The 23,059-nt window shown below is 40.3% G+C and overlaps 1 protein-coding gene and 1 long non-coding RNA gene across 2 annotated transcripts; both read left to right on the forward strand.

Annotated features, from left to right (window-relative positions):
• Positions 1 to 1,820: 1,820 nt before the first annotated feature.
• LOC118562054 (major histocompatibility complex class I-related gene protein-like) lies at positions 1,821 to 21,105 on the forward strand. Its single transcript, XM_036134347.1, has 4 exons — positions 1,821 to 1,874; positions 2,219 to 2,485; positions 20,350 to 20,628; positions 20,714 to 21,105. The coding sequence occupies exons 1-4, from the start codon at positions 1,835 to 1,837 to the stop codon at positions 21,103 to 21,105; spliced, it is 978 nt and encodes a 325-aa protein (XP_035990240.1). The 5' UTR covers positions 1,821 to 1,834.
• A 449-nt stretch (positions 21,106 to 21,554) lies between these two features.
• On the forward strand, positions 21,555 to 22,230 carry LOC118562057. Its single transcript, XR_004930448.1, has 3 exons — positions 21,555 to 21,616; positions 21,725 to 21,742; positions 21,842 to 22,230. It is a non-coding gene; the product is annotated as an uncharacterized LOC118562057 (long non-coding RNA).
• The last annotated feature ends 829 nt before the right edge of the window (positions 22,231 to 23,059 follow it).

Consider the following 23,059-nt stretch of genomic DNA (forward strand, 5'->3'; position numbering starts at 1 on the left):
GGTGACTCAAAAACCTTCAATTGTTTCACACTTTATGTGTGTTTTAGGTTTCAAATCATTGTCTTGCTGCAGAACTAGTGGTACAAACTGATGACATTCTTTAGAAGCATCTAGTAGAAAGCAGAATTCATGGTTCCATTAAATGCAGCTTGTTATCCAGTGCCTGAAACAGCAGAGTTGACCCAAAGCATTCCATACTGGCTGTTAGAATGGTGTTATCTTTCTGAGATGTTGTGGTAGTTTTATGCCAGATTTTACACACCTTCCAAAAAGTTTCATATTTGTCTCATCGGTCCACAGAATTTCTATCAAAAGACTCAGTGATTATCAACAGATTGAAGGATGAATGTCCTTTGTGGTCAACTGGGCTTTTCTGTTGGTGCCAAAGGAGAAGAAATAAATACTTATTTAGTTATATAGCATCATAAATGTTTTAAAATGAAGTGCAGTGCATCAGTGCATCCTTATCCAGCATTACAAATACTGCTGAGCTCTTTAAAATGCAAGTCTTTAAAATGAATTCTTGCACAGATCATTTCTGCACATACAAATGGTTTTTAAGAAATACTCACCTGTACACTGTGATCACACACTGTCTCTTTGTCCTGCATTGTTTACATTTCAATTGTTGTAATGTGAAATCACTGCTGCACTTTATCCTGTAACTTTATTCTGTAATTTACTTTATCCTGAAATCTACTGCAATTCACTGTAAATGTCAAGCTGTATGCAAACGGAAATTTGTTCTGTACGCACTCTGTGCATACAAAATGACAAATAAAGTTGTCTAAATCTAAGAATTGTGATTTGCCTGAAAATTTAAAAAAACAGACATGGCTTGGATTATAAAGGCCTAATTAATTACATTACATATTATCAATATCATGGATCAAGATGTTATGTTTCTTAATGGCAACAGATGCTAATTTCATGGATAAACATAAATAGCTGCTGGACACAGGAAGCTCATCCTTTTAAAAAAAAAAGTGTACTCCCTGTTTGGCACTAAAATGCAGATTCTTATAAAAAGAGTTATGTAATTTTAACCCTGTTAAAGTAAAAGATCATGAAAACTATTATAAAGGCTATTTAATTTTTTGATTGCCGAGATGTTCTCATCCATGAGCTATAAAACAGGATGAAGAGGCTTTTCATCTTTTTTCTCATTACATCTTCAGTTTTGTTCTTTCCTTGTCTGCTCTTGAACCATAATTAATGAACATTAAAGTTGTTTCCATATTGAGTATAATGACCTCAGGATACTCCTCCTTTATGTGGCTTTTTCCTTTCAGCGGCCGCCACAGAGAGTCATCAATCTCCATCTAATCCTATCTTTTGCATCTTCTTCTCTCAGTCTGGCCTCTCTGACTTTATCTCCAAAACAAGCTGGGGATCATTCGGCCAGGTAACATGGGAAAGAAGGAGGAGAAGGGGGAAGGGAGGGAAGGAAGAAAGGAGAGACAAACTGAGAATAAACAGGCGTGTCCACCTCCAGACTGTCTGTGGAGGTGGACACGCCTCTTTTCGTCAAGTTGTTTTGGTTCCGGGTGTGTATGAGGCTGACTTTACCTCATGTCTTTAAACTGTGTCTGCTTTACCAAAGCACGATCATGAATTATTATGGCCTACTGCTTCTCTTTCACGTCACATCTTCGGGTAAGATAGGGTTACATGTTGTTATTTGTTTTCTATCCCAGCGCAACATTCTGATAGTTTTATTTTCAGTCAACAGTGAGAGCTTGCTAACAGCCTGGTGTTTGCCAATGAAACACTGAGACGTTGCAGCAGGCCTTCTGCTGCGCAGGAAGATGTGATCATTACAGATCGGCTCATCATGATGTACCAAGCTTTCCCTGTGTTCTTAAACAAAAAATGTAAACCTTTTTAGCGGATATAAAGTGTTTTACTACTTCATGCATTTTATGGAAGACAGGAGCCTACAATTAGATTTTGTGCTTCCAAATGTGTCTTTACTCCTCTCAGACAATGATATAAATGGAAATCTGTTCCAACAGCAGCTAAACATAATGGAAATTGTGTTTGATGTATGTAGTAACAGACCAATACTTGCTATAACAACACAAAAAAACAGCCAGAATATTGCACCATGTGAAGAATAATGTGATGCTTGTTTGTGGACCAGTAGAGTGTAAAATTGCATTCCACATTGATCATGAGATTACAGTGTCACATTTTCTGTGATATTCTTTGCCTTCAGTGCAACATTCCCTGAGATATTTCCTTTCTGCAACCTCTGGAGTCCCAGGCTTTCCAGAGTTCATCGGTGTTGCAACAGTAAATGAAGTTCAGGCGGTCTACTGCGACAGCAACATCAAGACAGCCAAGCCCAGACAAGACTGGATGAGGGGCCTAATGGAGGAGGATCCTGAACACCTGGAGTGGTATTCTTGGAGGTGTCTTAAAGAGCAGCATATCTTCAGAGCAAACATTGTTAACTTTAAGCAATGCTTAAACCTGACTCAAGGTAATGTGTAATTTTCACCTCTTTTAATTCCTTTCTTGTGGTAAACGACCAAGAGCTTTCCTGAGTTATCATTATTCTATATTCATATTTTTCATTGTATTTAATCTGGAGTCATTATCTTGGAGTTATTATCTACTTTTGATAATCTAAACCATATATAGTTTTAGGTTTAATTTGTAATTTCCAACACATGATACCTGGATGGTGTTTGGAGGTTAAACTTCATACTGAAAATAAAACAGTTTCGTTTGACTTTGGGTTATTGCTTTGACATCTTCATGTCTCATCATTTCTCTTCTTAATATTTCTTGTACTTTGATTTTATTCCACTGGATGTTTTAACCAGTATATTCTTATCCTAATTTTACTGTTAATTTCTTGCAAAATGTAGTCTGATTTTCTTAATTTTGTTTCCTTTAAGATTTCCCTTTTTCCTGTGACACACAGAAGCTATTTTGAGTCTCACAAGTTTAGGTCTCAAATGTACATTTGTCTATTTCAGCCATAAGAGATAACTGTTGTTGTGTAATTATACACTGTTTATAGTTATTTAATGTTTATTAAATTACTCTCTGCCTATTAAGTATTGGCGGGTGATAATCAGCTGTTAAGATGATATCAAGACAATGGTTGAAATCAGAATCAGAAATACTTTAATAGTCCCAAGGGAAATTGCTGTTTCAGTACGATCGGCATCACAAACAAACAAACATCACAAACATTTCAGGGGGAGACGATTTACTGAGGCCGTGCTGCCAAGGGCACCACCTTACACGGTGCCCACAGCGCACTGCCATTGACTCTGGAAAATAGAGGCCACAAAAAGGAAGGTGAGAGGGAAAAAACATAACTCATACTTTATCCTATAACAGGATACAGTTTGAGATATCAAAAACCTCTTGCAGAAAAACCACAAATAAGACGAGACACATATAGCCGGAGGTAAACATTTGAGACTAGTCGCGTGTAAGTTCATCAGTTTATATGAGCATCAGTTATGTGTGTCTGTTTGTGTGAAAGTGTTTATATTTCCGTGAACACTCTCCAGAGGCCATTGTCCTTGATGTTATTAGCCGGCTGACAGTTCAGAAAGCATCCGCAGATGTCACGAAAGGGATGAATTCAAGCACTAGCAATCTTTTAACAGCAAACAGTGACAACTTCTTTTCAAGTTCAAGAATTTAACATCCAGAGAACATCACTATGTAATGCTGTTTATCTGAATTAACACTATATTTTGATCAATAAACCCTCTCTGCTAGGCCAGTGAAACTTAACTAAACTACAAAGTAAAATGAAGATAAAAAGAAACTAAGCTAAGAAACTATTTACATCCAAAGGTAAACAAAAGGCAAAACAAAAGTCGTTGATCATTATCGCATCACATTTATGTCATAAGTTACGCGAGCAAAATAAACATATTTGCATGTATGTAAACTACTTCTGCGCATGGTTTATCTGCTGTCTCGCAAGAAACTGCCACTTCGGGAGGAGAAAATCGCTCCTCCCGAAGCGGCAGATCTCAAGTGCGCCCCTGCTCCTCACACGCGCACTTGGGATCTCACCGTGCGCATGATTTTCTATCCAGTGGCCACGCTGGTGGACTGCTGGGCATTCTAAAGCGCCTCTGCGCTCGGACTGATTTTCCCCTCGCACGAAGGAAAATGTATTTTGACAGGTTGGGCGGAGACAAACCTCTTCTGTAAGCCTCCTCCTGATTGGGCCTTGCAGACACGATCACACAGGAAGTAGTGTCAAGAAGCTTTTGACTGACAGCTCGCCATCCATAACGGAAGACGATGGCTGGAGGCGGGACAATGGCGGAGGCTTCTCCAACGTTTACGGTACGTGGGGTAAGTGAAATTCACAACTGTTCTTGCCCCAAAAAAGCACAATTATTCCTCATAGAGTAGTGCTATCATCGAATAAACAGCCGCAGAATTACATAATTCTATTTGATCGAATAGTTCAGGGATATATAGTTGGCAGTTACAATATTTCGGCACGAGAGAAAAATGTTGACTGCTGTCTGGTAGCCTTAGCTACTGCTGCGCTTCTGTGATGATGCTAACTGATGCTAATGTAACAGGTTAATAATATGACTTAGATTAAGCTTCAAATTCAACCAATTAAGTTATTAATGTTCCATGAGCAGTTTTTATTGTGTTAGTAGCTGTTAGATAAGAGCAATGAGTATGTCCTACGGCACTTGAACGCAGATCAAGCAGGCAGGCATGTAGCCCCATGCTCACAAGGGGCGGGTTAATGCTGCTCTCGGCTATTAGCGTTAAGACGGGCTCAACTTTGGGTCCTGATATAAAAACATTTTTCTTCTTTGATATACAGTTCGACCTGTCCAGGGTGTACCCCGCCTCTCGCCCAGTGAACGCTGGAGATAGGCACCAGCACCCCCCGCGACCCCATGAGGGATAAAGCGGTTCGGAAAATGGATGGATGGATATACAGTTCATAAGTGATATATTCTTGCCTCTAATTGAACGAGAATACATTTTCATTATCTACTGAGTGTTAAATGGTAGATGTGAGTCAAAGTCAGTGTGTTGTTTGAATGTACAATAAGCTAACCTGCATTGTTGTTTTATAGTGGAGATACGGTTAGCTTAGCGGACTTTTTGTATTAATTATTCTTCATTTTGCACGTTATTTTCTTGTACAGGAAGGTGTTTTGGACCAAATTGTACAATGACTCTTCGCAGTCAGTCTTCTTCAAACAGGCACAGGTTAATTCATGTAATCTATGTTGGTTATATCTATATTTCTGTTTTTCCTATTGTTATTTTCTAACAAGGGTGACTGGATGTTATCTTTTCTATTAATTTAAAAGAAAACAATGTAATTAAATTATCTGTCCAAGACCTAAATGCAGTCTAATTCTGCCTCCGAAGGAAGGTGTTTTGGACCAAATTGTACAATTACTCATCACAGTCTGTCTTCTTCAAACAGAGAGAGATTAAATGTCAAGTCAACCCATATTCAGCTTCTGTCCTTCTTCGAGTCACACACGAACAGAACACAACGCAGGGTAAACCAGTTACACTAACTCTGATGATAATTTGTATTTCAATGTTTGTAGTGCTTTTCACGGCTTAAATTATTCTCTCTTTCTCTGATTGTTTGTGCATGTGCGTGGTTCATTCACCCCTCGACAATAAGTATAGAGATACTTCAGCCACATTCGAGGATTTGCATGTAAGTGACAGCAAACATCTTGGTTTTATTAAACTAATGATATTCACATTCAGAGATGACACTCAAACTAAGGTAATATGCTAATTCAATGTACTGTAATGGTCAGAAGTTGTATTTAACCAGTTCCCATTCAAAATGAATGCTAAACACACTGTGAAGTCGTAGATAAACTTGGAAACTCGGGTTAGACGCACAACCATTCACTTATCACAGTACAGATGGTAGCCTAGCTGACATATCTCCATAAACTTATAAAACATTAATTTTATCTCTTTAAAAAATCTGAATGTTTTATTAAGTGGGCATACGTCAGTGTGACATTTTATCTTTTACAGCTTCTACCTGTAGAGTAATGTACTAAATTGTTTATTTAATCAATCATGGGATATTCTCAGGTTTTGATGCTAAAAATAGGAAAAGAATCTAACCTGGTTAAATGTGTTCTCAATCAATCAATCAACTTTATTGTCAATTTCTTCATATGCTCCAGACATACAAAGAGATCGAAATTACGTTTCTCACTATTCCACGGTGAAGACAAGACATTTACCAGACTAAGTGCACAGACAACAAAACATTCAGATAAAAGTAAATAAGAGGGCATATGCAGTGAAGAAATAAATAAAAGCAGCAAAATTTGGTTTTAAAATTGTACATGGACCGTCAATAAAATATTAATGCAAAAATAAAATATTAGTGCAAAAGTTCTGTTTTTTAGTATTAATAGGAGTCATTATGTAAGTGCTGTATTTTCTGGATAAAAACAACAAGTTTCAAAGTGCACAAGTGTGCAGGTGGAGTAACGCAAGGCAAGGCGGCCATCTGTGGGTCCAATGTTCAGGATGTTATGTAGCTGCGGATGGAGGGGGGAGAGAGTTCAGCATCCTAACAGCTTGGTGTATGTTCTGGTCAAAATCTATCATATTTAGAATCTTCACCTTAAGTTACACAGACATACACGATGCAAAAAAAATTCCCTGAGTTTTATGCTGTATAATTTCCTAGTCATGCTATTGGATCTTTAGAGCTGACCAAGGGGTAGAGAATGTTGAAATAGCCCAATACATGTTCACAGTGTGTGAAAAACAGATCGAGGAAGTTTTATTCCTGCAAAAAGTGTCCACAATCAAAGGTTTCAAGTTTCTGCATGTCTTTGAGATATAATTACAGAAAAATGTTGACTGTAACCGTACTGATATTTTATTATCGCACAAGTCTTTGAAGTTAAACATATTTATGTTATTTTCTGAGTGTTTAGAATTAAATGGCTGTGGCGTGATGTCAGAACTTGTGTGACCTCAAAATAATACAGCCCACTACACAACATCACCTTCTTGATATTTCCTCCAGGGGTTAGTTTCATGATTGGGAATAAGGGATGGATTTGCCCATTATCTTTTCTGGTTTGTTTTGCTTACGTTGTAATGCAGTGCAAACATCTTACATAGAATATTACTCAACAGTACTGACTGGAGTATCACACTAGTAAAAGCATCAAAGAACAATGAGGGAAAGGTTATAACTCCCCACCCCACCCCTCCTCCCCCAAGACTAATGAACATTTCCTCTCCTTTACAGAGGACCTTTTTGCTGTTCACGTGACACATGAAGGCTGGAACAACCATCCAATTAGGACGGAGGGTAATCAAACTCCGGAGCAGTTCTGGCATACCGGCATGATGCTTTACCCAATTGATCAGCCAGACAATCTTGGCGTTTTTGTCTCATTTCGTAAAATACTGTTTTTGAGCTTTTATGATCATCAAATAAGTGTATTTTAAGTACAGAAAATGTTATTTACATTGCAGACCAAAAAGTAAAAAAATTGGCCTATACAGCTATAATATAAATTCATAAATGGCAAGTGTAATATTAAGATATATCATCATAGTAATGATAGTGACTGTATCACAGTACACAAATGGCTACTGTGATTCCTGTGGGAAACACTGAGGCCTCATTTATTTCTACTTGTTAGTTTATTATCTCAACCTACTGTCATGATCTTGGAAGGAGATGAATCCGGTATTCAACCAACACACTAGTAATGCTTTTAACGGTGATTTATGATTTATTTGAGGGATGGTGAGGAGAGGGAATCAAATGGGCAAACAGACAGGATCCAAAAAAAGGGGAAGGCAGACATCCAGGCGACACTTGACAGGTAAACAGAACTGGGCAGAAAAACACAGAACAGGTTACAAAACGGGATCAGGATGCTGGGAGCTCTTACCAGGAGGGAACCACAAAACAGGGGATGCACACATGGAATAATAGGTGACGAGCCGACAACTAACTGAGAACTTTTTCTACTTTTTGCTTTGTCAGGTACTAAGTAACCTATAAATGAACAATGACATATTTGGACCAAACATAAATAAACATTGCCCATTTGGCCACGACTGCTTTTTTCTATTCAATACAAAAAAAAGTTTATGTCAGAGGGCAATAAAAGCTGAATGGTTTGTTTTTTAAATGTATTTCCAGGCCCAAATTTATACTGAAATAGTTATGCTCAAAGGTAACTACTTTAAACTGTGATGAACTGGTAATCTATGCAGAATGTGAGCCTCTTGCCTGTAGCGTGTTGATAGACTCAGAACAACCTAAACAAATTAGTACAGAAACTTGGCTTATTCATACTCAATCAGTCAAAGTTTGGATGCACTTATCAGTTGAATCCAAGATAAAGTGCACCAAAAGCTTTACTGATTCTTTGTTTAAATAATTTTGATTCAGAGGGGAAAAAAGAACTAGGTGACTCCTATTTGAATTGTGCTAATTGCCGAAGGAGTGGAGACTTGTAGTGAATCCGTATAGTCTTATCGACTATTTAATTAACATACCGAATCTGGGTACTCATTTCAGAGAAAGACTTATGTTATGCCAGAAGCTGTTTGAATATGCTTAGTATTATTATTATTATTATTATTATTATTATTATTAATATTAATTATAATTTGGTATTATTATTTAAGTAAAAAGTCATTCAACTCAAAATTCCGCTATAACAAAATTAGGGCTGGGAAAGTTAACGCGTTAACTTCGCGTTAATTCATTACACTATTAACGGCGATATTTATTTTATCGCACATTAACGCATGTTGCTCACATGCTTTCAGTCAGTGTCAGTCAGCAGGCGCGCTGACTGCAGCGCGCTGTCACGGCAGCACTCTCCCGCTCCCCCTCCCCTCTCGTACATGGTTCAGCGGCGCCAGCCAATCAGCACGCAGGCTCAGCCTGGCCCGCCCACTCAGCTCTCACACAAACTTAACACACAAACAGCTGAGAGAGACCGCAGTAGCAGAAAAACATGAACAGGGGAAGTAGCACCGTTTGGCTTTATTTTAATACCGTAAATGAAATCAAGCTGTATGTTTTGTAAAAAGCCGGTTCATTTCAGTGGAAACACAACAAATTTATCTAAGCACGTGAAAAAACATGAAAATGTCGAGCCACAGAAACGGAGAGAGGAGACGAAACTTCTGTCATTGCCCCGACAGACCCACAGACGTCTCTCACTGAGGCGTTTCAGTCCTCCATGGAACATCCAGGTAGATCAGAGCAGCAGTTTATGTTAACTTTCAAAGTAGATATTATCTATCATATGTTCCACATAACATGTAATTAAGACCTTGAAAGAACCCAGTACATATATTAAAAAGTGTTATTTAAGATAAGATAACATTAGCTAATCCTTTTTTTATCCCATGACGGGGAAATTTATAGGATTAAAGCAACAGGCAGGTGCACACAACACAGACAAAATTACATAAGGATTGAAATATATAAGAGGTGGATTAGCGAAAAAACACTGAACATAACATTATTATTATTATTATTATTATTATTATTATTATTATTTAATTGTAATAATAAAATAAAAACCACAAAACCCAAAAGGTCAACAGTTTCATGGTACATCAAGTTTAGGGACTGGCTAATATACAGCAGGTCAAAAAAGGGTATATTTTGGCTGCAGTGCTTGCTGTTCTCTTATGAAGAAAAGATGGGTTGAAAATATCCAGTATAAAATAAGATTAGGGCTGGGCAAGTTAACGCGTTAATTTTGCGTTAACTCATTAGACTATTAACGGCGATATTTTCTTTAACTCGCATTAACGCATGTTGCTCACATGCTTTTATTTTGTGAAGGTCTGTTGCTGCGGTGTAGGGGTTTGAATCAGAACAGTAGGTGGCGATAATGCGCCAATAACCTCGCTATCAGCCAAACCTCGGATTCAGAGGAAGAAAGGTGCTGGCCGGAAAAAACTAAGCCGACATGCGGAAGGCGGTGTTTGCCGCAGGAATTTGCTTAGGCGAGGCGGTGAGTTGGCGAACGGAACAAGTTTTGTGCGGAGCGGAGCGGGGGTCTGCATCGACGCCGTCGGTGAAGTCGCTTCTCGCTTCAAAGTATCCATGTATTTTTGCCTGTTTTTCCCTGCCGTTCACTATATGCACTCGAGAAAGCAACAACAAAAAACCGCGTGTCAACGTCAAATAAACGCAAGCATATCGAGTTAGCAAGCATTTCAGTTTAAATTTCTTCCAGCATCGAATATGACAGAAACAAGTTAGTTGTAACCACTGCCAAGTTAAACTTTGGTATTGAACATAAAATGGTAATGCTGCTCCCTGCTGTTACCTCAGAAATTGCCGTTTTTGGTAGATTTTTTCCCCATAAAGAGAATTCCCTGTCAGTGGCAATAAGCTTTAATTTATTATTATTGCTATTTTACATGTTTACATGTAAAAATACATGTTACTAGTACATGTTTAAGTTGAGCTTTACACTAAATATGTGTTACTGATAAGTGCTACAAATGTTACAACACTTTTGTTCATATGGCAGCAGAACATTAAAATAAAAGTGCTCTTTATACTACTTTTGAATTCATTCTTGGAGTTTGTAAATACAATGCGATTAATCGCGATTAATCAGGGCGATTAATCGCGATTAAATATTTTAATCGTTGCCCAGCCCTAAACAAAATATAGTTCAAATGGTGGTGATGTTAGCTAGAAACTTGTAATGATTTATACTACTAATGCATTAATTAATTAGCTGTTATGAACTCATTTATGCTGGAATAAATGATCTGGTTGAATTTTAACCGACAAAGTTTATCCGGCAGACTGTGAGAACCCCAATATAACTGCAATTAGAGTTTAAATCCTTATTCCTTATCACCAATCCAATGATGTCTCTGCATTAATATCAGATGTTAACTTCCAAAAGAGGTAGCTCTGAGTTCTGAATAACCATGCAACTGTGAATTGGATTGAACACAAAACAATTTATTTTCCGCAGTTGTTGTTTTTATTGAACCAAAAGCAATTCCCTGTTACAGTAATTCTCTGATTCAACAACCTCGGAAATCTTACTCACTACTAAAACTAAACATGCAAAATATGTAGGGAAATAAAAGAACAAAACTGTCATGATGCAGCCTGTCTGCTGCACCAGGCACAGACTCTAGGCACTTTTTACCTTCCATATACCTCACTCTCCTCTCCACCTCGGTAATCATCTACACCTGTCAGTCACTAATCAGCCAGCACTCAGCACACCTGTCAGCCTCCCTATTTTAGCTCCCTGCATTCAGTCCTCCCCTGTCGGTTCGTTCTGTTTGTTTCTACTCACAACTGCTCACCTCACCTGTTCTTGTCCAGCCCGAGTTCCTTTCATCTCCGCCCGCCTGCTGTGGTTCTGGTCCTGCTCTCTCTCCGGTCCTGCAAGTATTCACCAGTCGTGCTGTTAATCCTGTTGTGGTCCTGGTTCCAAGTCTCCATTCTGCTGTGCTTCTGGTTCTGCTGCCTCCATGCTCTGGTTCCAACCTGCTTGCCAGTTCCTGCCTTCACCATCCGCCTGCTTCAGCTCAGTACAGACTCTTGGTTCTTCCTCCACTATCCACCAATTTCAATAAACTGTTCAAACTTAACTCTGTTGTGGTTGTGTTCGGGTTCAATAACAAAACATGACAAAAACAAAAAAAACCAAATTGATTAAAATGAGCGGTTAGCGAATCTTAGTTCAACTCACAGTTGTTTAAACATTACATTCAAAACATCGGCACTGACGCAGCAGCATTAAAAGGCAAACAGCTTTAAGAGTTCAGCTAGACGCTTCAATGTTTTCCAATAAACTAGTTCAGCTTAGCCAAACTACACCACACCTTCCCAAGATGGCAGCTATGACGTCACGTCACCTACGACCTTACGTGATGTGTGAGGGGAGATCCTGATGATGCAGCCAGCGCTTACACTAACGAGGGTCGGTGCTTCGGCTCAGAGAGGGAGCGTCTGGGCTAAGGAGTTTGAACAAACCGCAAACTGAGTTTCAACACAAAGGGATTGAACCCGCTGATAAGAAAAGCAAAGATGGAACAAAGAGAGAGGAAAAGGATGAAAAAGTTGAAAAAGCAACTCACGGCGGGGTCACTTATGAACCACAAAATCAACACAGCCCAAAATACCTTCACAAATCCATGAACATACAAAGAAAAATATTCAACAGTTAAAAACAAACTCCGCCTTGGAGTAAAAAGCATTAACCTAAGTTCTTACACCTGCCCAGGCACTTCTGAAACACCCTGTGGGTGAAAAAGAAATAAAAGGGGAGAACCCCGTTACTTGTGGATCAGGGTTGTCCTGGCTGGGTCCGTGAGCCCTCCGAATAACGCGGCGTCCTGAATGTGTCTCGTCTGCGCGGTTGTAGGCAGAAGCGGGCAGCAGCTGGGACGGGATGAGGAGGCTCCTTCGTCTCTTCCTCCGGGCTTACAGTCGCTTTGTTCGGCCAAAAACAAAAACGGGGTCCTCATTCGATCACCTGGAGATGACGGCTCTCAGTTTTGATCCGAGGGAATTCAAAAGTACTTTTAGAGTTGACCTCTTTCTATAATAAATGCAGGGATAAGTTTGATTCAACAACCTTCGGTCCAGCGAAGTTATCGAGCACTTGGCGTGGGATTACCCCAACGAAGTGAAACAGCTGTGTGTCTTCTCAGGTTGGCGGTGTGCCAGGGAAGAAGACCAATGGCGAGGCGCAAACGAGTTTTATCAACTTTGCCTAGCAACGTTATCGGTTGCTAGGGTGGCGGCCATTTTGGGCCGCGTTGCATGATGGGAGTTGGTGGCCATTTTGACCACATTGCATCATGGGAAACGCAGTCCGTCATGTCCCAAATGACTGAAAGTCGTCACGTCTGAACTGACATTACACTTACCACTCGGTAAACCTAGGTGGTTGCCTAAGGCCCCAAGTTCCTGGGGACCGCATAAAACTCCGTTTATAAAAATGTGTTTAATATAGGTATTATTTTTAGCATGGTATGTTTTTGAGTAAATTACTTTAGCTAAAATCTCTTAAAAATTGGTTATTGTAATATGTGTCTTGGGATCCACCCTTGAGTGTCCACTACATTGGTTTAGTCAATCTTACTGCGCAAATCAGCAGGACCCAGAAGATAGCACAACATGTGAAAAACAGAAAAGCAGAGCGGACTAGCGTTGTGTCCGAACCCTCTATGGGAGCTTCCACCTGGATTGCATCATGATGAGAAAATAATTTTGTCACATTATAGAATAAGATAGAGTTATGTGTGTCTTCTCAGGTTGGCGGTGTGCCAAGATCATTTACCGGATCTGAACTCAAACAGATAATGCACGCACAGCCACAACGCAAAAGAAGTCCCATCTGCATGGGAACCCCATTTTTGCTAGGTTAGCAGAGATGTTAATTTTACCCAGGACTCTAAAGAACAGGGATCAGTTGGTTTCTTCACCGATGTTGAGACGAGTGGTCCTAAAAAACCAAATCCCTTTGTAAATCGGACTTCCCCACTGTTCCAACCTTTAGGTACTTAACACTCTCTGTAACTTGGCTGAGGTGAATCCAGGAAGGTCTTTCAGCGATCTTCACAGCTGTTGGCGTGGTCAGGAGCACTTGGTATGGTCCTTCCCACCTCGGGCTTGCCCAGTTTTTCCTCCTGACATCACTTGTTTTTTAGGCTCACTTACTATAGCAATTCTTCACTTCCTGTATCACTTCCTGTATCTTTTTACCGTCTTTTGAGATAACATGGCCTATAACGGACTCATTTCTGCACCCACTGTATTTTATCTTTGCTAACTTTGTTTCCAATTTTAGCCAAAATGATGTAGCAGCTGTTTTAAATGCAATTAGAAGGCCATTTATGTACATTAATACTTTACTTCCATGCTTTAGATTAAAGCTCTTTAAGCATGTTAAAATGGCCTGGATGAAAATTGTAGAACTGTCTACAAATCCCTGTGGCAGGCGTGTCTACGTATATTTTTTCTCTTCCTTGAAAGTAAAATCAAACCAAAACTGGGAATCTAGACATGGTCTAATTATTCCTGTATCCAATGAAATGTTTCTAACTGCCATTGTACCCTCCTGTTCTTCATATTGTAGCCTGTACTGTTTTATCCGCGGCCTGAACTTTAATTTAGGAATTATTTTAACTGCTTCTACTATTGTCAATAATCCTACATCAGTTGGCCCTGTAGACCACAAAGCATTTGGAACACCTTTTAAATCATTTTCCTTGGATTCTGACAGCAAAGAATGCTGGATTATTTTATCTCATGCTAAATCTTGGACACGGGTTCTGCATCGAACAGAACTTTGTAAGGCTGTTTCCATAGTTCTGTACTAGGGCTATAAAGCCAGCCTGTTTTGTGTCGACACTGCTGAAAATCAGATGGTCTTTCTGCAGCTTTTAAACACGGGCCTGTGTCTCTCCACTGCTCTTCACTGGTCTTAAACAATGACAAAAAATGTTCCCATGGTAAGCCATACAATTTTTTCATCTGTGTAGAAAGCATAACAGTAACTGCTGCAAATTAACTCCCATCTGTATACATATTTTGTATAGCCACAATTGTAGTTTCCTGTTTCAGAAACTGTTTTGCAAACTTTTCATCTGAGGTTAAGCACACATTCATAGTGGTTTGTAGATCAGCTAACCGAGTTTCATCCTCTGGATTTGACAATGTGCTTCTAGCATTATGCATAAGTTTGCTTTTCTCTTTTATTTGGAGCAGAGACGGTAAGTATAGTGCATAAAACACAGGAGGATTTTGTTGCAAAGACATTACATGTTCCACACAGAGAGCTTTCATCCCATCCTGCGTTGGGAAAACTGCAATGCCTAATTTTTCCATTAAATCCCATCCTAACAGATTAACGGGGCAAGTTGGTGACATTACTACAGGAGCATACAACCTTTTTCCTGTTTGAGGGTCTTTTATTTCTATTAGTTTTAACATCCATTCTTGGGATGTTTGATCATTTGCTGATTTTACAAAAATGGACTTTTTAGACGCTTTTAGTCCAAAGTAATCTTTTATACATGTTTTATAGGCTCATGAATCGCATAAAAGAGTAACTGGCTGTCCATTAATTGTACGCATGTATGGTTTTTCTTTTAATGCATTTAATAGCTCTCATGCTCCATACACATCTACTGTTTTTATTGGCTCTGGATCCCCATTTACTCTCGCCCCTAGTCACATTTTATATGAAGAACCGTCCCTGCGGCCTCCTCCTTGTCCCCGCAGATGAGGTGCTTGTATCTGATTGGGACATTCCCTGGACCAATGGTCGGGGGACCCGCAATTCCAGCACCCCCCATCTGGTTTTACTGATTTGGGCTGAAAGCCCCCTCTGTCGCTAGGACTGCCCCTGCCTCCTCGGAAACCTCCTCGACACTGTCGATTGGTCCAGTGGCTTGGAAAGAAAATATTTCGTCTGGCTCACATGAAGGATCTGCCCAGAAAATGTCCCCCCCCCCCCCCCCCCCCCCCCCAAACGCACCACCTCCCTTTTTAGCGTGTTTCTCGGCGTGACGCACTTAGACCTATTCCATAACTGTGGTTACGTTTAGACGTTATCAGTGTAACTAAGTGTTTTTTAACTCACGCAGATATATGCGGCTGGAAACCTTCCATTAACAAATATATGTATTTTTATTGTTTTATGGATCCCAAATTTCCAATTATCCGCCCTCCTGCGAAAACTGCTCCCGTAGCGTCTGCTGCTATTGCCCATTTACACTTGATGTTCAAATATTCCGCCTTGTGGGGTTCTGCCTTTATAATTCGCCCTTATTTTTTCCCCAATGTTTTTTTCCCACTGACGACTGTAAGGCTTGTCCAAACTCATTTCCATTTAAATCATATGAGTTATAAATTCCCTCCATGAATTCATAATTCTGGATCTTCCTGCGGAGAAATGACACCTTCTACAGCCTTTCTGGCTTCTTCTAACGACCACGGACAGAAAACTGGGATTATTTGAGGCTGCTGTGTTCCTACATTAGGATTTGCGACCTGCACCATAGGACACAATCATTTGGACGGTCTGTAGATAACGAATTATCTGATGTACTCAGTCCATCCAGGTCTGCATACAGATCTGAAATATCCTTGTGGGGGGGGGGGGGGGGGTTTAAGAGATTATACGGTGGTGGTCTGTCTTCTTCAGTTGCTACCATAGTTTGCGTTACTGAAGTGTTGTTCTGGCGAGTTCTTTTTATTTAGAGCCTAATTTTGTGGGAGATCAACAGGTGTTGGGGGAAGGTTGTCAGCCGGACGCGGCGGCGCTGCAGTCGCCGCCGTTCCATCAGCCAACCCAACCCCTCCTGCTGCACGAGGCTGTCTCTCATCCTGCCTATTTTGTGCTTGAATTAACTTACAGCGCACAACATCAAGCCCTTATATAGCTATAAATATATTTATATACATACATACACACATACACATAGACATACACACACACATTTTTTATTTCCCCTTTTTTTTCTTGGCGCTTATTTTTAGCTGGCACACAACGTTTTTCCATTGATTCACCTTCAACACACAATCTATTTTATACTTCTCCTTCCACTTCTCCAAGTATTTTTTAATATCAGGAAATATATATGATAATATTTATTGCAATAACATTTTAAATTTACTTGGATACACAAACTTTTCATCCCCTCTGGGATTTCCCTTTCTACTTTGTCCTGAACCCATCCTAATTACTTTTGCATTGTGTTTATCTACCTTCCAGGACCTTAATCCTGTTTTTTTTCTTTTAAGGTTCTGTTCAGGACTTTAACCTGAGTTTTTTAGCTACCTTTAATTCTACGACGGACTGAAAACCAGGCGTATTGCTTCGAGGGACTCAAACCTCTCGATTTAACTTCTCTGGGATTTTTTTTTTAATCACCCGTTACAAGGGACTAAAACCGCTTGCACAACTGTTTGGGGAACTTTTAATCACCCGAAACCCTGAACGACGGACTTTAACTGATTGCTTTAAAACTTACTTGCTGTGGTGTGCTTTTCTCCCGGTCGGATCCCGTCAATCCCTCGTTGGCGAAAGGAGTTAACCTATAACGCTGGCCCAGCGAGGAAGTTACCTCCCGGGACTTTAGACAGGTCCTTGACTCAGACCACTGGTGGGTTTCAGCGTGTCCGCTCCTCTCGTCAGCGAGCTGATATGTTGGGATCCGTGTCGCGGCACCAGGCTGATAGGGTTATTAAAGATAACCCCTTTTATCCTAGAATGAAAACCACACAACACAAGTTTTAGACATTTCTATAGAAAAGGACAGAGGATACCCAAACGGAGAACTACACTCCCTGAAAGTTTAGGAATGTCTGCGTCAGGTCATTTCTGTCCTCTTGTCTATATTGTCACACATCAAAGAGGGGGTATGGAGGGTTGGGTCAGAAGGATTCAGGAATTTACAACATGGGAGTAGAAAAAGGGTCAGGAGGTTAAAAGCTAAGAAGGAAACAATTGGAATTGCAGATGGTAATTGCTCACCAGCTTCATGCACAGCTGGATAACGAAGACATTCCTTATCTGAGAGAACCATTTGTAATTCCGGCCTAAGGGTAAATACAACAAAACCTTTCTGAAAGCAAACTCTTAAACAAACCAAATGGCTGTAACTTAATAAAAATAAAATGATTACATTCACATTTTCCAACAGTTATCTCTAAAGAAACACGTGCAGTCATCATTGCACTGCACAAAAATGGCCTAACAGGAAAGAGAATTACAGCTAGAAAGATTGCACATCAGTCAACAATCTATCGCATCATCAAGAACTTCAAGGAGAGAGGTTCCATTGTTGCCAAAAAGGCTCCAGGGCGGCCAAGAAAGACCAGCAAGCGCCAGGACTGTCTCTTAAAAGTGTTTCAGCTGCGGGATCGGGCTACCAGCAGTGCAGAGCTTGCTTAGGAATGGCAGCAGGCAGGTGTGAGTGCATCTGCACGCACTGTGAGGTGGAGACTCTTGGAGCAAGGCCTGGTCTCAAGGAGGGCAGCAAAGAAGCCACTTCTCTCCAGGAAAAACATAATCTGCTCTGGGGGCCCCCCTGGGGTATGAGGTTATGGGTCCCCCGAGGCCGTCCTCTGTGCTCGAGGAAGGCAGTTCTTTGGTTCTTCACATCCACTTTTGAGCACCTTTTCCTTGTATAAATTTTACATACACAAATGCACTCTCAAACACCTACGGGGGCCAGGCTCCAGGTACTCGGTGTTCACTTCTATACAGAATGCCCGTCATCCTTTTTAATAATTAGTTTAAATAATACATGTAACTCAGCGGCAACATCATGGTGTTACTTCACTGTTTCTGTTGTACTAAATCTGTTTGCTGTTCTCTTTGCAGGTTACGAGGCAGACTGAAGCCGTATTGTCAATCTCTCCCTTTTTAAACTCTCCTTCACCTCTTTTCTTTTCTTTCTCTTCTTGTTAAAAAAAGATGCTAAATTTTGAATGTTGTTTCTGTTGTGCCGTATGACTTATTTAGTTTTTATCCTCAATAATCTTTATGAGACGTTCTAAAAAAATTATTATGACCGGGATGACTGAGAATCTTCACCAGCTTTATGAGAGGTCAAATTTAGCCCATCTGGCCACATATAGGCAGGTTTTATAGCGTTTTGCAAACAGAGGTTGATGCATTGCAGCCAAAGCAGCAGCTTAAATAGAACCAAGCAGGTGACACAGGGCGGTGCTTTTCAGGACTAAAGACTAATTAGAACAGGAATTATGACAAATGCTTTTAATGGACAACCCCCCCCCCCAAAAAAAAAAAAAACACGTTGGGACCAGCGATTAAAAAACATAATAGGCAGAAAATATTATTATTATTATTATTATTATTATTATTATTATTATTATTATTATTATTATTATTATACAAAAAAACACCACCACAACTTTTTACTCAGCAACTTTGCAATGCGACCTTAAAATCTGTGTAAGTAAAGATCAGACTTCGGTTTCCAGAAAAAAAAAAAAAAAAACATCAGGGACAGACTGATATTCTGCAAAAGGTACAGGGAGTGGACTGCTGAGGACTGGGGTAAAGTCATTTTCTCTGATGAATCCCCTTTCCCATTGTTTGGGACATCTGGAAAAGAGCTTGTTCGGAGAAGACGAGGTGAGCACTACCACCAGTCTTGTCTCATGCCAACTGTAAAGCATCCTGAAACCATTCATGTGTGGGGTTGCTTCTCAGCCAAGGGAGTCGGCTCTCTCACAGTCTTACCTAAAAACAGGGCCATGAATAAAGAATGGTACCAGAATGTCCTCCTCCCAACCGTCCAAGAGCAGTTTGGTGATGAACAACGCCTTTTCCACCATGATGGAGCACCTTACCATAAAGCAAAGGTGATATTTAACTGGCTCAGGGAACAAAACAAAAACCTAGGAATTATGACAAAATGCAAGCATTGGACTGCTATCAGTCAGGATTTGGTCCAGAAGGTGATTGAGAGCATGCCAGGGAGAATTGCAGAGGTCCTGAAGAAAAGGGGTCAACAATGCAAATATGGACTTGCTGCATTTACTCATTCAAACAAAGCTTTTGTTACTCATATTACAATTGCAATTGTATTTCTGTATGTGATGACAACATCTGACATACACACATGAAAACCAGAGGGCAGCAGATCATGTGAAAATATAATATTTGTGTTTTCTCAATACTTTCGGCCATGACTGTAGTCTCTGATTTCTCAGCTTGTCTGGTGAGAGTAGGCGACCGGTTTGCGTAGTTTTGGCTCGGTTTTCCTGCAACAGCTGACAGAAATAAACAAAGCTGTAGCGGCATTCTGTACTTCACGGCTGGTTGCGCAGAAGTCAGAGTGCAACTTAGCTTCGTTCCAGCAGTTCCTCCAGTGCCAGGGAGGTCTTCTACTCAGAGGAGGAGGAGGGTTTTCCCCTTTTTTTGCTTCATTGAAGTGAGGCAAGGGTTAGGGTTAGGGCCAGTCTCACAGAAGGCCAGTTCTGGGCAGTATGTGGGCTTTTCGGGCCTTGAGCCACATGGCTGCTGAGGAAGGAGACCAGGTGACTCGCTGGCCCCCCTCTCCTCGGGAGCCCAAGGAGAAAAGTGGTTGTTGTCTCTGGCCAGGGGTAGACTGAAGACTGAGCTTTGTCCTGTGAAAGTTTTATAGCAACAGGGGACACCTGCTGAGAGGGGAGGTCCTTTGTGCATGTGAGGGTCCCAACTCATGTTGCTTCCAATCCAATCTGATTTTATTTTTCATCATGGCTCAATGGCACTACACTGTACATGTAAAAGCTGTGTTTCTAATTTTTCTACAATTGTTCTTGTCTTTCAGGTCCCTACATTTTACAGAAAATGAATGGCTGTGAGTGGGATGATGAGACTGGGGAAATCAAAGGGTTTAATCAGTATGGGTTTAATGGTGAGGACTTCTTAGCCCTGGACCTGAACACACTGACATGGACTGCTCCTAAATCGCAAGCTGTGGTCATAAAACACCTATGGGAAGGGAATAAAGCTAAATTAGAAAGTAATAAAAACTACTACAACAACGAATGTCCCGACTGGTTAAAGAATTATGTCCAGCATGGGAGGAGCTTTCTGCAGAGGACAGGTATTTGACCCTATATTTAATAGCTGCAACACCTGAATCAGCAGGAATGATACAGATCATATTTAAGAGTATTTTCTCTCTGCAGAAAGCCCGTCAGTCTCTCTGCTCCAGAAGACTCCCTCCTCTGTGGTCAGCTGCCACGCTACAGGTTTCTACCCTGACAGAGCTGAACTATTCTGGAGGAAAAATGGAGAGGAGATTCACGAGGGTGTGGAAAAAGGAGAGATCCTCATGAACAATGATGGGACCTTCCAGATGAGTGCTGATCTCAACATTTCATCCATCCAGCCTGCAGACTGGAGGAGATATGACTGTGTGTTTCAGCTCTCTGGTGCTGAAGATGACGTAATAGTCACACTGGATAAATCCGTGATCCGTACAAACTGGGGTAAGATGCACCTCTGTGATGGCTCCACTAATTTAGGAGAGCACATTATTTCTTGGTTTATCTATCCATATTTGAACAAGAGATTTTAAAAACGCTTTGAACATATAGACTGCTGAGGAAGAAATGGAACCCCAAAAGGCATAAGTTACTTGTCCCCATCAGCGGGCTCTATTAGAGGATTACAGCCAAAGGCACATTAGAAAACTCAACGTCAATAAAAAAGAATTATATCAAGAATGTTGTCTTTTCTGCCAATATAGTCAATTTACAGGTTGATGTTACCATGAGGCTTGTCTTTTTTTTATTATTTCGTCACATGACATTTTAAGGCAGTAAGATATTTTTTTCTCTTTGTTTTCAAACAAGATTACACCTTCTTAAATTTATTTAGGGGATTTTTTTTCTGTTGGATGCTTATTTTGTCTAACGACATAAAGTATTTTACAAACGAACAGTTTAATTTCCTGTTTGGACCATGTTGTTGGACCTTCTCAGAATCTTTTCCAGAGATTCCTGTTGCTGTTGTTGTTGGAGGTGTTGCAGCATTTCTTCTGGTAGTTGCTGTAATTGTTGCCATCTTCTGGTTGAGGAAGTGTAACGGTGAGGAAACAATGGATTTTCTACATGACAGAATATGAAATGAATGTTATAGATTTCTTAGCTGATAGTTCTCTACTTCATTTTTGGTGTTAATTTTTTATGTTGCAGGATTCCAGCAAGTTGATGGTAACTATTCCTCCTTTAAGTCGTTTTCTGGTAATAAGTGAGTGGTATTATATTTACCGTATCAGGCAAGATTTCACATTTTGCTGTTTGTCTTGACAGGAGAAGAATAAAGAGCAACATTTGACTTGGTGGAGAGTCAATAAATTCACACTTTGCATGGACACAGATCCATAGAGGGCTAATGCTGCATTATCGATTGTTGCTGTACAATTAAGCTGTGCCCAGCAGTAAAAATTAACAGAATATGGCAAACAGACTGGACTGGATGTACGCTATAATTGGTGCAACCTTTTCTGTTCATCAGTCTTAGTGAGAGGAGCTCTGAATACACATTTGCTGAAGCCATGTACCTCAGAAAGCCTCCTGGATCAGTTGGTGTATTGATCTTGGAGCTGGACTTATTATAAATGTGCGGTGGCTTCAATGTCTTTTTTCTGTAAAACTGTTGTGTAGTAAACAGCAGAACGAGGTTTTCTGCTTATGAAACAAAGAGGAAGAAGTCAGTAAGTTGTAACAGTGGAACTGAATAACTTGACAGTGGAAAGAAACCACTGTAATTGTTTTTTCAAGTACATGAAAAATGGATACTATTTTATTGTTTTTTAATAAAAAAAAGTTGTTGATAATAACAAAGATTTGTTTGAATTTTGGCATATGTGAGGATAAAGGTGAAAACAACTGTCATGTCAGCAGCAACAACAAAGCTAAGAAAACTTGTGAATATTTACAATAGAACGATTCCAATTTCTATTGATCATGAACTTGCTGTTGAAAAACCAGCTGATAGCCACCCCTTTGATAGCGCTGAGCCACATAGACCTAGAGTTGCTTCACGTAGTGGTACTCCAGAAGCAGCACCTGAGCAGCCGGGTAACTAGGCAGGCTGGGTGATGGTTCAAGATAAGTCTAGATCTCAGCCACCAGGTCACCACCTACCCGTCTGTGTTTCTAACCCGGTGAGAAGTCGACTATGTTGATTGGCAGCTCCATAGTCAGAAACGAGGCACTAGAGACATTAGGGACCATAGTCAAATGCCTGCCAGGGGGCAGAACGGGTGACATCGAATCCTACCTGAAACTGCTGGCTAAGGATAAGCGTAAATACAGTAAAATTGTTATTCACGCTGATGGTAATGACACCTGGTCACGCTGATCGGAGGTCACTAAAGTTGGTGTTGCTTCGGTGTGTAAGTTTGCTAAAATAATGTCGGACTCCGTAATTTTCTCTGGTCCCCTGCCTGATCTGACCAGTGATGACATGTTTAGCCGCATGTCGTCATTCAACTGCTGGTTGTCTAGGTGGTGTCCTGAAAACGA

This window comes from Fundulus heteroclitus, unplaced genomic scaffold, assembly GCF_011125445.2.
Source record: "Fundulus heteroclitus isolate FHET01 unplaced genomic scaffold, MU-UCD_Fhet_4.1 scaffold_80, whole genome shotgun sequence".
Classification (NCBI taxonomy): domain Eukaryota; kingdom Metazoa; phylum Chordata; class Actinopteri; order Cyprinodontiformes; family Fundulidae; genus Fundulus; species Fundulus heteroclitus.

What these genes read in the sequence shown, in the direction of transcription:
- LOC118562054 (XM_036134347.1), top strand. Translation starts at nt 1,835, where the DNA reads ATGATGTACCAAGCTTTCCCTGTGTTCTTAAACAAAAAAT. An exon ending in TGTGTTCTTAAACAAAAAAT is followed by an intron (nt 1,875 to 2,218) that starts GTAAACCTTTTT and finishes CTTTGCCTTCAG; the next exon opens with TGCAACATTCCCTGAGATAT. An exon ending in GAGCTTTCTGCAGAGGACAG is followed by an intron (nt 20,629 to 20,713) that starts GTATTTGACCCT and finishes TTCTCTCTGCAG; the next exon opens with AAAGCCCGTCAGTCTCTCTG.